At 32.2% G+C, this 13,670-nt stretch overlaps 1 protein-coding gene and 2 long non-coding RNA genes across 4 annotated transcripts; all 3 read left to right on the top strand.

Annotated features, from left to right (window-relative positions):
- Positions 1-3,144: 3,144 nt before the first annotated feature.
- LOC145074985 (uncharacterized) lies at positions 3,145-3,812 on the top strand. The gene has a single exon (XM_079021293.1). It carries the CDS (start codon positions 3,206-3,208, stop codon positions 3,605-3,607), a length of 402 nt encoding a protein of 133 aa, XP_078877419.1. The 5' UTR covers positions 3,145-3,205; the 3' UTR covers positions 3,608-3,812.
- A 4,393-nt stretch (positions 3,813-8,205) lies between these two features.
- LOC145073968 (uncharacterized) lies at positions 8,206-9,483 on the top strand. The gene is made up of 3 exons (XR_013691626.1): positions 8,206-8,692; positions 8,790-9,020; positions 9,118-9,483. It is a non-coding gene; the product is annotated as an uncharacterized LOC145073968 (long non-coding RNA).
- Positions 9,484-11,455: 1,972 nt separating this feature from the next.
- On the top strand, positions 11,456-13,251 carry LOC145074489 (uncharacterized). 2 transcript variants are annotated; one of them, XR_013691868.1, is made up of 7 exons: positions 11,456-11,542; positions 11,632-11,722; positions 11,818-11,949; positions 12,249-12,373; positions 12,564-12,615; positions 12,862-13,034; positions 13,115-13,251. It is a non-coding gene; the product is annotated as an uncharacterized LOC145074489 (long non-coding RNA). The 2 variants fall into 2 exon arrangements; XR_013691867.1 differs by lacking the exon at positions 12,564-12,615 and having other exon boundaries at positions 13,115-13,248.
- Positions 13,252-13,670: the final 419 nt, after the last annotated feature.

Here is a 13,670-nt window from a genome sequence, read left to right as displayed (position 1 = left end):
CTCCTCCTCTATATTTTAACACATATTATGGACCATTGTGAGTCTTCAAGATCTAATCATTATGTGTCATGTTTTTAGATCTAGACTTTTATCTTATTCTTCATGTTTGGTTTAGTTAGTGTAATGGGATCTCATAAAGTTGACAATTCTATGGATCCTTGAGGTCATATATGATTGAGTTTTGATTACTTGAATGAGCTTTTGACCTTATTTTCATCAATTTTGACACAGTTGGAGTTCAAGACATGCATTGAATATGCATGTCTATAAAGCACCGATTTTTCTAACTGAGAGAAAGCCTTCTAGAACGTATGAATAAGTAGCTTGAAGGATAAGAGCTTAATGCATTAAGTTGGTTAGGACGTTTCCCACGACGTGAAGATTTAGCCTCCACCACATGGCACTAAGTGGTCTTCACAACTGTTTTGGCATGGGGTCACCATGGCGTCGAAAATGCTTAGCCACTACATGGTGACCAACTTATAGACTTTTGATTGTTGGCTTTGACGTTGACTTTTGACTTTTTGACCAAGTTTGACTTTAGGTCAATTTGATGGATTTTGGCTGTAGATTAAGAACTGGTCCCTGATTCTTATATATGTGACTTGTAGCACCATTTCTTGGATTGTGTGAGCTATGTTGTTTATCTGCTAGAATGCGATGTGATTTTTCTCACTATACTTTGTACTGCAATATGCATCCTAGTGTATAAGATGGTGGTACATTGTAGCGATCTGTTAGATTGGTAGATCTGTATGATTACATGTATTATTGGTTATTATTTATTTGTTTACATATGTCGACATATTATGATAGGGTTGAGGCAATCCTGCTTTGTGTTGTAGGCCAAGATACTCGGGCGATCCAGTGTATTGTAGGCCTTATGAGGCGGTCTAGTCAGACTGTAGGCCCAATGGAGTGGTCCAGCTACTATAGGTCTTACGAGGCGATCCAGTATACTGTAGGCTTAGTAGAGTAGTCCAGGCATCCTGTAGGCCTCACAAGGTGGTCTAGGCAGACTGAAGGCTCTTGTGTGCATGCATTGTATGTGTATTGTTGTGTGGGTTTTTTTTTTTGGGGGGGGGGGGACTCACTTAGATTTGACTTATAGTTGTGGATTAAATGTTTTAGGTACTTCAGATGATCGGGGCAAGGTGAATGTGTGATCGTACACATCCTCCTGCTAATTTATGTTTGAGAGATGATATTGATACTCTTATTTTTATGACTTTATTTTGAAACAACGGTTGATTACTTTATGGGTTTTATTAAAATGTCTTCTGAAAAAAGAAATTTTTTTACTATGGTTTATGGGACGTTACAAACAAGGAACAAGAAGTAAGGCTAAATCAAGCATTCTAAGGCTTTAAAATCCTAATTATGTACAATCATGATGCATACACTTAGTTACTAGCAGCAATAATGTTAGTTTCATATAACACAACTAAACAATCCCCTAGGCTATCAGGAATCACAAATCATGCAATTATATTATGCAATTTCTGAGGATCCCTAGTCAACAAACTAGCATGCAGTTCTAACACTTAACATATCAACAATATACACCACAAATGAGCTTCAAGATGAACACAAAGAGACTAGGGTTGGTTTATGGTTTTTGAGGAGTGATGGAGGCTGAGGGTGGACAAACTCTAGCCATCACATCCTTTAAATAGGGCTCTAGGCCCAAGAATTAGGGTTTTACACTCCAACCGTTGCCATGTCGTGGTGGATACTAGATGCGCGTTTCTTGTCTGATGTGACCACACCGTGGTGCTCCTTCGTCACCACGTCGTGTTCACCAAAAATCTCATATTTTGAGAGTCTAAAAATGATATAATCCCAAAAGAAACATACCTGGAACGGGTATTACATAATTCGCCAAGTCTTCTCGAAGTTGCATATGTTTTCGTGCGTCTTGAATATCAACGACTCTATATAAATATCTCGTTGTTCCTGGTTGAAATTGCACGTGTATTGCTTCCGTATGCATATACTCTGCAATATTTCGTCATTTATCTTCAATCACCATGCTATACATTATAATACTTGCATGCATAGTATCTTGTATGTCGATCTCATATGGTCGCACCGCATGTTCAACTATGTGTCACTTCGACTTTATAACTCTAAAAGCATGTTCCACGTCGTACTGACGAAAATATCATCATCGTTGGACATGTCGAACATATCCATTTTTCTAGAAGTATTGAAATTTTATAAAATATAGAGAAAGATAAGAGAATATCGTGAATAAAAATGAGGTAGACATTATGTATTTTATAGGTAACAAAATATTAAGAACCTTTTAATCTCCACGATTTTATAAATTTCTTTTTTTTTGAAAAATTGATTGCTACACTAATCGGTATGGTCAACAGCGTTGTGAGACCAGGTGAGCACCAAAAACCTTTTAATCTCCACCACTTTTTTTTGGAGTGGTGTTCAATTATATGAATGGCATTGAGATGAAGAAAAGAAGAAGAAAGAGGAGTTGATTGGTTGAAAATGGCGTTGCATTGTGTTGTCATTACAACTTGCCTTGCCATAACAGGAGGGGGCGGTGTTCTCGGCGTTATAACGCCGTTTTGGTGTGCCACCTCGGCCATACCGATGTTTTTGTGACTCGTACCGTATAGTCTTAATATGGTCAAGGATCAAACTCAATTTTCATTGGATTAAAATCGTGTTGCAAGCCGTTCTTGTTACCATGACAGATAACATAATGCCACTGCGGGGCGGTGTTCGTGCGTTACAGATTAGCGACGGATTTTGCCTGAAACTTCGGTTTTTTTGTAATGGATTTAGACCATTTTGACCGATTGTTTTACACTCAATATATGAATTCAGACCATTTTCTGATGGATTTTCCCATTTAAAGATTGGATCTTCTTGCAACTGAAATAGAGATTTGAGCATGTGGTTCGTCAGATTTCACCATCTAGATAATAAATAAAATACAATCGAAATAAATAATTGGCGCTCAAGGTACAAAAAATAAAAAAATAAAAAAGACAGCTAAATTGAAGGTTTATGGGTGAAAATTATTTTTTGCCCTACCAATTGACCAAACACCCCTAGAAATTAAGGCCATTTACTCTGTCCAACTGCCCAATTTTGGCTTTAAAAAGGGCATTCCCATATTCAAAAATCTTGCATCCGACACATACGCTTATAGCCAAGTAAACAAATATAAAAAAAGAATATGGCAAACTGGCGTTTCATGTTACTGGTTGTTTTAACAGCAGTAGTAGTAGAAAGTACTATTGCCAGAGACCTTCCTAGTGACACCAACAAAGCTGCTGTCGGTCTAACTGAACAAAAGAACATTGTCAGTTTTGGTGGACTGGGTGGCTTTTCTGGCTTCGATAACAACGGCCAACCCATTGGTGGTGGTGGCGCCGGACTTGGCATAGGCACCTCCAATGGGATCGGAGGTGTAGGTGCTGGTTACCAATTTGGTGGACCTGGTGCAGCTGCTGGTGGTGTAGGAACTTTTGGAGGTCTTGCTAATGGTTTTGCTGGCTTGCCGGCTCTAGGTGGCGGTGGAATTGGTGGTGGTGGACCTGGTGCCGGAGATGATTCTGGTGCAGTTCCACTTCCTTGAAAATGGTTGTAGTAACCATAGCTGTGTTAGTTTGTGTTTCGAGAAGGTATTGTTGGTTTATTTGTTGCTTTGTGAACTATGTCGTTCTGTTACTAGCTACCTAAACAAGAGAACATTGTTCTTTAGTTGTAACTGCATGTAAGGCTATTTTTGTCATTTCCTATGTGGCGTATTTGTTGAATGTTATAGGTTTATTTGAACGTAATTTCTTTTATTAATGTCAAAGCATCCAAAAATAGCTTGGGTAATACCGTGTGTCTTCCAATTCGTTTACGACAATATACTAAACATATATATTAATGATTTTTGACGAATATAATTCATTCAGGGCTAAAACTTGAGATATAACTGAAGTATTTCAAAAGTTATGTACATAAATCTTAACCATATGTGAAAATATAATAGGAAACAAAAAGAAAACTTTATATATATGGTGTATAGTTACTTACGTAGTTGTGCATGCACATTATACGTGATGAAAACAATTTCATCATTTTGACAGGAGTAATGTCATTATGCCAATGAACACAAGTCTATGGTAGTTGTTAAACAATTTAATGAATTTTTATTTATTATTCTTTTTTTTTTTTAACACAAGCGAGTAACGTGATATAAATATAAATATAGTTTGAGCCTTTGATGTATAAAAAGAAATAGATAATTAATTACTAAAATGACCGAATTGAGAGAGGTGTCTGCCTATCTGGAGACCAAATAATCATATTTTTTTGAAAACTATCAAAAACTAATCTTAGGTTTTTTGTGAAATTACTCACTACCGAGCTATCTCTTTAGCAAAATATGCATATACACAAAATATAATGAATTCCACATTTGCAGAATAACGGTTAAAGAGCAATGAGCGGTCATCATGTAAAAGGTAGTCATTCCACAATGGATTGAACTCTATAGAGTTTAATGGATTGCAACATCATTATTTTTATTCTTAAATTCATACAACTCTATTATTGTTTTCTCTACAATACATTGAACTCTATAAAGTTTAATAGAATGTTACAAAATATAATTTATAGTAAATATTTAAGGATTAAAACTTTTATTTTTTCCATTAAAGAGTTCAATGACCATTGAACTCCAAATTCATTGAATGCCAAGGTGACATCTCACAATGGTTGAGTTTCATCCATTGAATGACACATGAACTTGCCACCTCATTCAACTATCCCATTGAACTCACCATTGTGAATGCTCTAAGAGCATTTAATTTGGTTAAGATTATATTTGGTTCGTTCATTTAGTTTATTTTAAGTTTTAAAATTATTTAACCTAATTTTTATCACCGACAACAACAAATTTCATGTTATTTTTATTTTATTTAAGGTCATTGAACTTTACTTTTGTTTTTGTTTTTATTTACAAATTTTTTTATAACTTTTCTTAATTCGTTTTTATAGCTTTATCTTTTTAATTCTTTTTTACATCTTTTTCCCAAAATTATTTTTACATTTATTTTTTTTATTTCGTTTTTACATGTTTTTTACAATTTTACTTTTTATATGTTTTTTACAATTTGATTTTCATACACAAATTGTGATAATCATGTATTACATGAGTTAATTTAAAAATAAATAAATATGAAAGTCAAAATATTTGAAAACATTGGATTTATAAGAAAATAAGAAATTAATGTATTATTAAAATTGAAATGTTTTTTTTTATCTTTTAAACTTTTTTTTTTAAAAATTAGTAAATAAACAAAAGAAATTAATGAAGTTTAATTTAGGAATTTAAAAATTAAAAGGTAGGTTCATTAATGAAATTAATATCTATTTATTATTACATTTATTGTAATTATTACATTAAAATATTATGTGGAATTTAATAAAATAGGAAAAACCTACAAAAAGACATGTGGAAAAAAATATAATTCAAAATAACCACAATTAAATTAAAATGTGACATGTGGCAAACGACATGTGGCAAATTGAATTAGAATGTGACATATGGCAAAAAAAAACTTAATTTATTAGGGTAGATTGTTTAGAAATTACTTGTTAAAAATAAAAAATAAAAAATAAAAAAATAAATAAAATAAAATAAAAAAACTTTTAGTAGGATGATTAATGTAAGAACTTATAAACTAAAAACAAAGACCAAAGACCAAAAAAAATAAAAAACTTTAGCATATTGAAAATAGAAAATTAAACTTTTTAGTTCAATTTTGGTTTAACTGAAAATCGAACAGAAACATGTTCAACCTCATAAGCTATCTGGTGATTTGAAAATGCATTTGATTATTTTCAAATATATATATATATATATATATATATATATATATATATATATATATATATATATATATATATATATATATATATATATATATATATATATATATATATATATATATATATAGAGGTAAGACATCGAGATGCCCAATTTGGCTTGTGTTTGGTTATCTCTTCAACTTGATCTAATATTATTTTAAACAAAATTTACCATAAAAAATCTTGTAACTTGCAGATTTTATTGAAACAAAAATTAAAACAGATTTATAGTTCTTACTATTCTATATCTAACTAGGACCAAGAAACGACAACCAACTTAGTTAAATCAACATAAATAAAATATTTAAAGCTCAGGCTTTTAGTTGTTGCCTTCCATTTGAGATAATAAATGATAACAAAATTAATTATTACTTTTTACATTTATTTTGTTGTAAGAGCACCACAATCCCACATTCGGGTGATTGCAATTGAATTTGCACCCACCCCCCCCCCCCCCCCCCACACACACACACATATATATATATATATATATATATATATATATATATACTAGTTTATCACCCGTGGGACCATGGTGACAAAATTAATTTAATTTTCATAGTGAAAATTTAAAATTATTAATCAGTTATTTTAAATAAATTATTAATTAACATTTTTTTAGTAATATAAAATTATTATCGTTAATTTAAATAAATATGTGAAATTATATCATCTTATAATTTTTATTCTAATGTTATTAATTTAATTTAATTAGAGTGAGAAATATAAAATTTGAAATTTGAAATTGAGAATTAACAGGTTGACATGTGGCATGTATTAATTAGGAGACTTAATAGGATGACACTTGACAAAAGATGAATAAAATATGTATTAATTAGGATGCCTAATAGGATGACACATGTCAAAAAGAGATTAAAACTATTCTTTTATTAGAATAGGAAGATATATATATATATATATATATATATATATATATATATATATATATATATATACTAGTTTATAACCTGTGGAAACCACGGTTAAAAAATTAATTAAACTTTTATACTAAAAATTCAAAGTAATTAATCAATTAGTTTAAATAAATTATTAATTAAGAGATTTTTTAGTTATATATAAAATTATAATCATTGATTTAAATACATATGTGAAATTATATCACTTTATAATTTGTATTAATTTTATTTTAATGCTATTAATTTAATATAGATAGAGTGGGAAATTTAAAATTTAAAATTTAAAATTTAAAATGAATAATCAATATGTTGACAAGTGGCAAGTATTATTTATGATACATAATAGGGTGACACGTGGCAAAAGAAGAATATAATATGCATTAATTAAGAGGTTTAATAAGGTGACACATATCAAAAGGAGAATAAAATTATTCTTTTATTAGAATAGGAAGATATATATATATATATATATATATATATATATATATAGGGTTAATTATTTTGTTTTCACTATCTATTGTGTGCCTGTATGACTGATTATGGACCAATCATTTTAGTTATTTTAAGAAAGTAATTAATGCATATTACATGTTGAAGATATAATAGGTATTGATTACATCTTCAGCATTTAATAAGCATTAATTACTTTCTTAAAATAACTAAAATGATTGGTCCAGAATCAATCATACAGGCACACAATAGATATTGAAAACATTTGAACCTAACTCTCTCTCTCTCTCTCTCTCTCTCTATATATATATATATATATATATATATATATATATATATATATATATATATATATATATATATATATATATATATATATATATGGGCATTCAAGCCTTGCAAATTATTTTTTGAAAAGACCAAATGTATTAGAACAAATTACTGAAATGGTCCATGTAGTTTGCATAAATTTTGCATTTGGTCTCTATAGTTTATTTTGTACGTTTGGCATCCCTAACATTTGTTTTTAATATGCTTTTGGTCCCTACGTCTGTCTACCATTAACTATCTCAGTTAATACACCCCACATGCATGACACGCCAAGGGTATTTTTGTTTTTTTTAAACACGGTGCCTAATATGAAATAGACTTTAGTATTTTACTATTCTGATCGTCTTCTTCCTCACGTCAAAACCATCTCCCAAATCGATCACCCTTTTTGGAAAACCCTCACATCAAAACCTTCTCCCAAGCGACGATGGTTAGATGGAAGATTAGAGCATATATGGATGAAATCGACCTTCATGAAGCATACGCACTACTAGAAAAACAGCCTTTTACAACGCGCAAAGCACGACACTCATTGATTTATGTTATGCAAAAGAGAGTGACATTAAAAAAATGTTGGCTCTTCAAAAAGTTTAATGATTTAGGTCACGCATTATTGCGTGCCCTTAAATTAATGACACACATAAAAAAAATAAAAACACGGAGGGCACTTGTGCGCCCTCTGTGAATGTCACTTTATAATTTTTATTCAAAACGCGCGTTCTTGAAAGGGGGGAAATGAAATCCACTCAAAATACTTAAATTTTTTAATACCCCACTTCAATCCCTTTTTAATACCCCACTTCAATCCCCTTCATTCTCTTCTTCCCTTCTCTGTACAAACCCTAATCACGATACCATCACTTCTATACACCTCGACAACTCATATAATCGCCGTGAGAGCGTGAAAATGGCCGAAGTGATTTCTCCGATGGACATAGATTAAGTCAATCCGTCTCAAGGACCTAACGGCAACAAGGGAAACTCTGTAGTCACTTCCGGCGGCGCCCCACCAGCCCACAGCAAAGCCACTCCCTGGGTCGAGAAGTTTCGGCCTCAATCTCTCGCCGACGTCGCCGCTCATCGTGACATAGTCGATACCAGTATGTGACTTGTTTATTCTTTTCATTTAAAGGCTTCAATTTTTTCTTAAACTGTTTAAGGAATGAAAATTTTCCACTGGGGTTTTTTGACGAACAGTTGATAGGCTTACAAGTGAGAAAAAATGCCTCATTTGTTACTGTATGGACCACCGGGCATCGGCAAGACATCGACGATTCTTGCGGTAGCTAGAAAGCTTTTCGGGACGCAAATGCACAATATGGTTTTGGAGCTCAACGCTTCAGATGAACGTGGAATTGATGTGTTGAGGCAGCAGATACAGGACGTGTTTGAACATTTACCTATTCAAAAGAAAGGGGATTCGAGATTGTGTGTATATATATCGCTTGCGTTTGTTATCTAGGGTTAAAGTGTTGATTTTTGAAGCTTCGACTAGTATTGACGGGGATTTGACTTTTTTTTGCAGCTGGAGATTGTGTGTTAATGCGGCCATCTGATTCTGATAAGCCTCCATACGTTGCTCGAGTTGAAAAGCTTGAAGTGGATCATAGAAACAGTGTGAAGGTTCGTGTTAGGTGGTATTATTGTCCTGATCATTATGATATGCAGAGTGCACATACAATTCAAGGGAAATGTATAGTTCACTCTTTCAAGAACTACACGAAACTTGATAATGTCGGCACTGAAGACTACTTTTGTGGCTTCGAGTACAAGGCTACTACCGGTGGTTCCACCCCTGATCGTGTTGCAGTGTGAGTCCTACATCTTGCTCTTAATTTTGACAACTTATCTAAGCTTTTTTATCTGTTAATGGTGCGAATTAGGGTTCTTTTTTGACATGAAGGTACTGCAAATGTGAAATGCCCTACAACCCTGATGACTTGATGGTTCAATGTGAAGGATGCAAGGACTGGTATGATGATCTTTTGTCTCAAAACGATATAATGTTGGATAAAAAAGAACATTTACCATGCTTGAAAGTTGAAACCTTTGGGCACCCTTAGGGCTAATAATGAATTTATAATAGAGGAGACTTCTACTTCTACTAAAGTACAAATATAATGATGATATTATTGCCATAATAAATAAAATGATGCAACTACCCATCTACGCACATTAGTGATTTACTTTGTAATAAAAGAAACAAAATATTCTCATAATCAGTTTCTATAATTAAACGTAATAAAACATTTAAAAGGGTAGTTTTTGCTTTGATGTTTTTGTAGCATTGTGTATTTTACTTGTATAAAGAAAGGAATCATATCCATTTCCATATATACCCATAAGCATAACACCACACATACATACCTTATAGATACAAATACAATCATGGGTATAAATAAGCAATTATTTTGTATAAATAAGCAATTGTTCTACTTGAATAAAAAGCAAATGTCTGTTTATTTTATTTTGTTCTGTAAATTGTGCAGGTTTCATCCTTCTTGCATGGGTATGACAATTGAAGAGGCAAAAAAATTGGACCAGTTTTTTTTGCTCAGATTGTTCCTCTGATGATGATGCAAAAAGACCATCGAATCCTTTCCCAGTTTCCACATCTTCAGATGTCAAGGTGAAAATCCATTTAAATTTCCTCATGCTATTTGACAAACATAAGGGCAAAAATTTTTAAGTCGTTATTAAATAAGGAAACCCTCATTTACCTGTCTTTCTTTATCAAGTAAAAAGGAAACAAAGAAACACTCATACATAGGTTACCAGATGATATTAAGTCCTCCATGTGTAAAGTGGCTGAATGAGAGACAAAATGACCATTTTACCCTTACATTTAAAAAAAATCACATTATTTATCCAGTTTGAACGTGACAGAAGTTGGGAGGAAAAAAAGAAGAAAGACAGCTTTGTCACTTTAAAAATTGTTTTTTGTAGTGCAAGGGTAAAATGGTCATTTTGTCTCTCCTTCAGCCACTTTACACATGGTGGACTTAATATCATCTGGTAACCTATGTATGAGACTTATTGAGCCTACAGAAGATAGGAAGGTTAGTTTCGTAATTAATCAAACTATGTTACCATTTATGAAACTCTTAAAGCAATGGTACTATTTTTTCATTTACTTAATTGACTTAACATGGACATGACTGAATGGGTGATGTTGTCTAGTCTGGATGAACCAAACTTAATTGACTTAGGATGAACCAAACTATAGCTAAAAAATTGTGCTACTTTATTATACAGAGGGAGGGGAGTATGGCAATGCTTGTATGATCCAAGCTCTTCTCTTCTTGTTACAGCAGGATTTGATTCTGCCATAAAAGTGCATAAGCTGTATTATTTTTTGCCCATTGGATCGGAATCAGAGAGATGCAGTGGTCTGGAAGAGTGTGAAGAAAACAGATGTTTACTATCCAAATTACAAATTCAAAGCGTACTGCACTAATGGACAGGTATATGCCACTTGCAAAGAATATTGTATTCTTTTAAGTTGAGTATACCTTTTGGTTACCTTCACATTTATTTCACTTGTTGTTGATATTCTGGGATGGGGTTTCTCTAACATGGGTTATCTTTTTATATTTTTTCATCTTCATATATTGGATTATAAAAGCAAACTTGTAGTTTAATTTTGTTTCTTGTTATTTATTTTATTTTTTTACACTTTATCAGAAAAGCTTCCACTATGTATTATAGAATCCAAGCGGGATCACCTCTATCAGGTAAACTTGTGTAGTAAATTAAAAAATTCCCAATCATATTTTACTAGTCAAGTTCTTATGGGCCCCATTTACATGGTATATGAAGCAATGAAAATTTGATTGTGTTTTGTTTTGAATATGATTTAGTTTTGGAAATCCTACATTAGGAAGCCTATGTTGCTAGTGGGACCGAGTCTTGGAGCAGCAGTTGACTTTGTAGTCAACCATCCAGAAGCTGTAAGCATGAACGATATAAAGCAGCACATTTTTTGAATTTGATTTTGTATTAATGTATATGTTAAAGTGCTTATTTTGGTGTTTTACAGGTTGATAAGCTGATTTTGTCACCAAGGAAGCTTGGTTTTGCTTGGAGATGAAGTTTATCAAGATGAACGCCCATTTATAAGTTCTAGAAAGGTATGATATTCAATTATCAGGAAAGAAGGCATTTTTGTCTTTAGATACAAGATTATTGTATTTAACTTTTTATATATTGATGATTTGAATTGAAGGTATTGTTTGACATGGGTGAAGCAATTAGCAAGGAGCTAGAGCTTATTTCTTTCCACACTGTTTCCAAAGCATTCTTAGGTGAATGTGGACAACGTGGTGGATACTTTGAGATGACAAACATCCCTCCCCAGGTTTATATCTTTTAAACGTAATTTTCATAACTCAACTTTCCCATGTGTTTGATTTGTATTGAGTTCGGGAAAGTTTGCAATCAAATATGTACCATTCTACCCTTACCAAGAAAACTCCCAACCCCACATTTTGAAATTTATTAAACAAATTCATTTAATCTTAAATTTAATTTACTAGTCCTTAAATTTCTTAGTTTTTTTCCATTAACACCCCCTGATAAAGTGTTGCATATATATATATATATATATATATATATATATATATATATATATATATATATATATATATGATGTTGCAGACAGTTGATGAAATATACAGGTTGCATCGATTTCACTCAGTCCCAATGTTCCTAGGCAGATATTTGACAATGGTGAGCCCCCCAAAGCCTGGTGATATCTCGTATGAGCAGTTTCTTAGAGAGAGGTAAAATTACCTAATTGTCCATTTCAAATTTTCATCACTCACAAACTGTTGATTTATAAAAATTTTGTCATCACTGAAGGGTATAATAATTAGACATTCTAGTTTAAACTTTAAAGAAAAAATTACTTGTTTGCAAAGTATTGTTGTTATGGAGGGGTATTTTAGACATTCTCTTGGTAAACAAATGCAGCAAGGGTATCCTTAAATCAAGATTGTAAGGATTTGTTATGCTCAAATCCCAGGTAATAGTCAGACCTATGTGTTATTTGCGTTAGACATCTAAGTAGATATTATGTAACTATGTAAATATCAATTTATTAATTATAACATTGTGGTATTTGAAAACTAATCAACCAGCTTAAATTCGCCTTATAGTTTTGCATGTGGGTGTTTCATATTTTTCTTTTTTCAGTCCTTTTAGTTCATGTTTTACCTTTTCATACATGTTTTCTACTGATGTAATGACTCTCTGCAGCTATTCATTGCAGGATGATCAAAATGTTGAAGGATTGAAAATTGCAACAGGACATGTGGCAGCAAATACTATAAGACTGTTAATTTATGGGTGCCAAGCTGGCGGGTTAATTGGGGTATCTGGTCAAAACATTGGTCAACTAAGAAAGTCCTTTGGTGTAACTTAATGAGGAAGACAACCAACAGAGTAAGGGTACTTACTTATCTTATGGCTATTACTATTATTTATTGCTATATGTTAATGTTATTTTTTTTATTAATATATAGGTTAATTCGTCTAGAATCTAACACAGCTGGAAGAAGGCCGTGGATACTTTCATTTGGTCTTGGTTGTACAAATAGCTTACATAGTTAGGGAAAACCTCTTAATAGCAATGTACAATTAGATCCCTTTAATACCAACGTATTACAATGTATTGTATTTTTGTATGACATTAACTTTTGTGCAATGTGTTTTATTTTTTGTATATGGTATTTTATTTTCTATTATGAGACATGAAATGCAAATTTAATTTGAAAATTAGTAAATCTATAAATAATTTTTTTTAAAAATAAAATAAAATTACGATACGCAAAAATGTGTGTCATCTTTATTTATGACATGGCCTTTCTTGACAGCGGCCTTAATGATACACATTGCGTGTCATAAATGCGTGTCGTAAATGCACGTCGTCTATAGACGACGCGCAAAAACGTGTCGTCTCTCGTTATGACAGGGCCTTCCTTGACACGCATTTGCGCGTCGTCTGAGTGTTTTACGACGCGTATTGCGTGTCGTAAAAGGCTGTTTTTCTAGTAGTGACGGTAAGCATATAATTTTTGT

The sequence above is a fragment of the Lactuca serriola genome, chromosome 9 (genome assembly GCF_051521515.1).
Source record: "Lactuca serriola cultivar US96UC23 chromosome 9, Lser_US96UC23_V15, whole genome shotgun sequence".
Lineage (NCBI taxonomy): Eukaryota > Viridiplantae > Streptophyta > Magnoliopsida > Asterales > Asteraceae > Lactuca > Lactuca serriola.
This window is presented reverse-complemented; position numbering and strand designations above follow the sequence as displayed.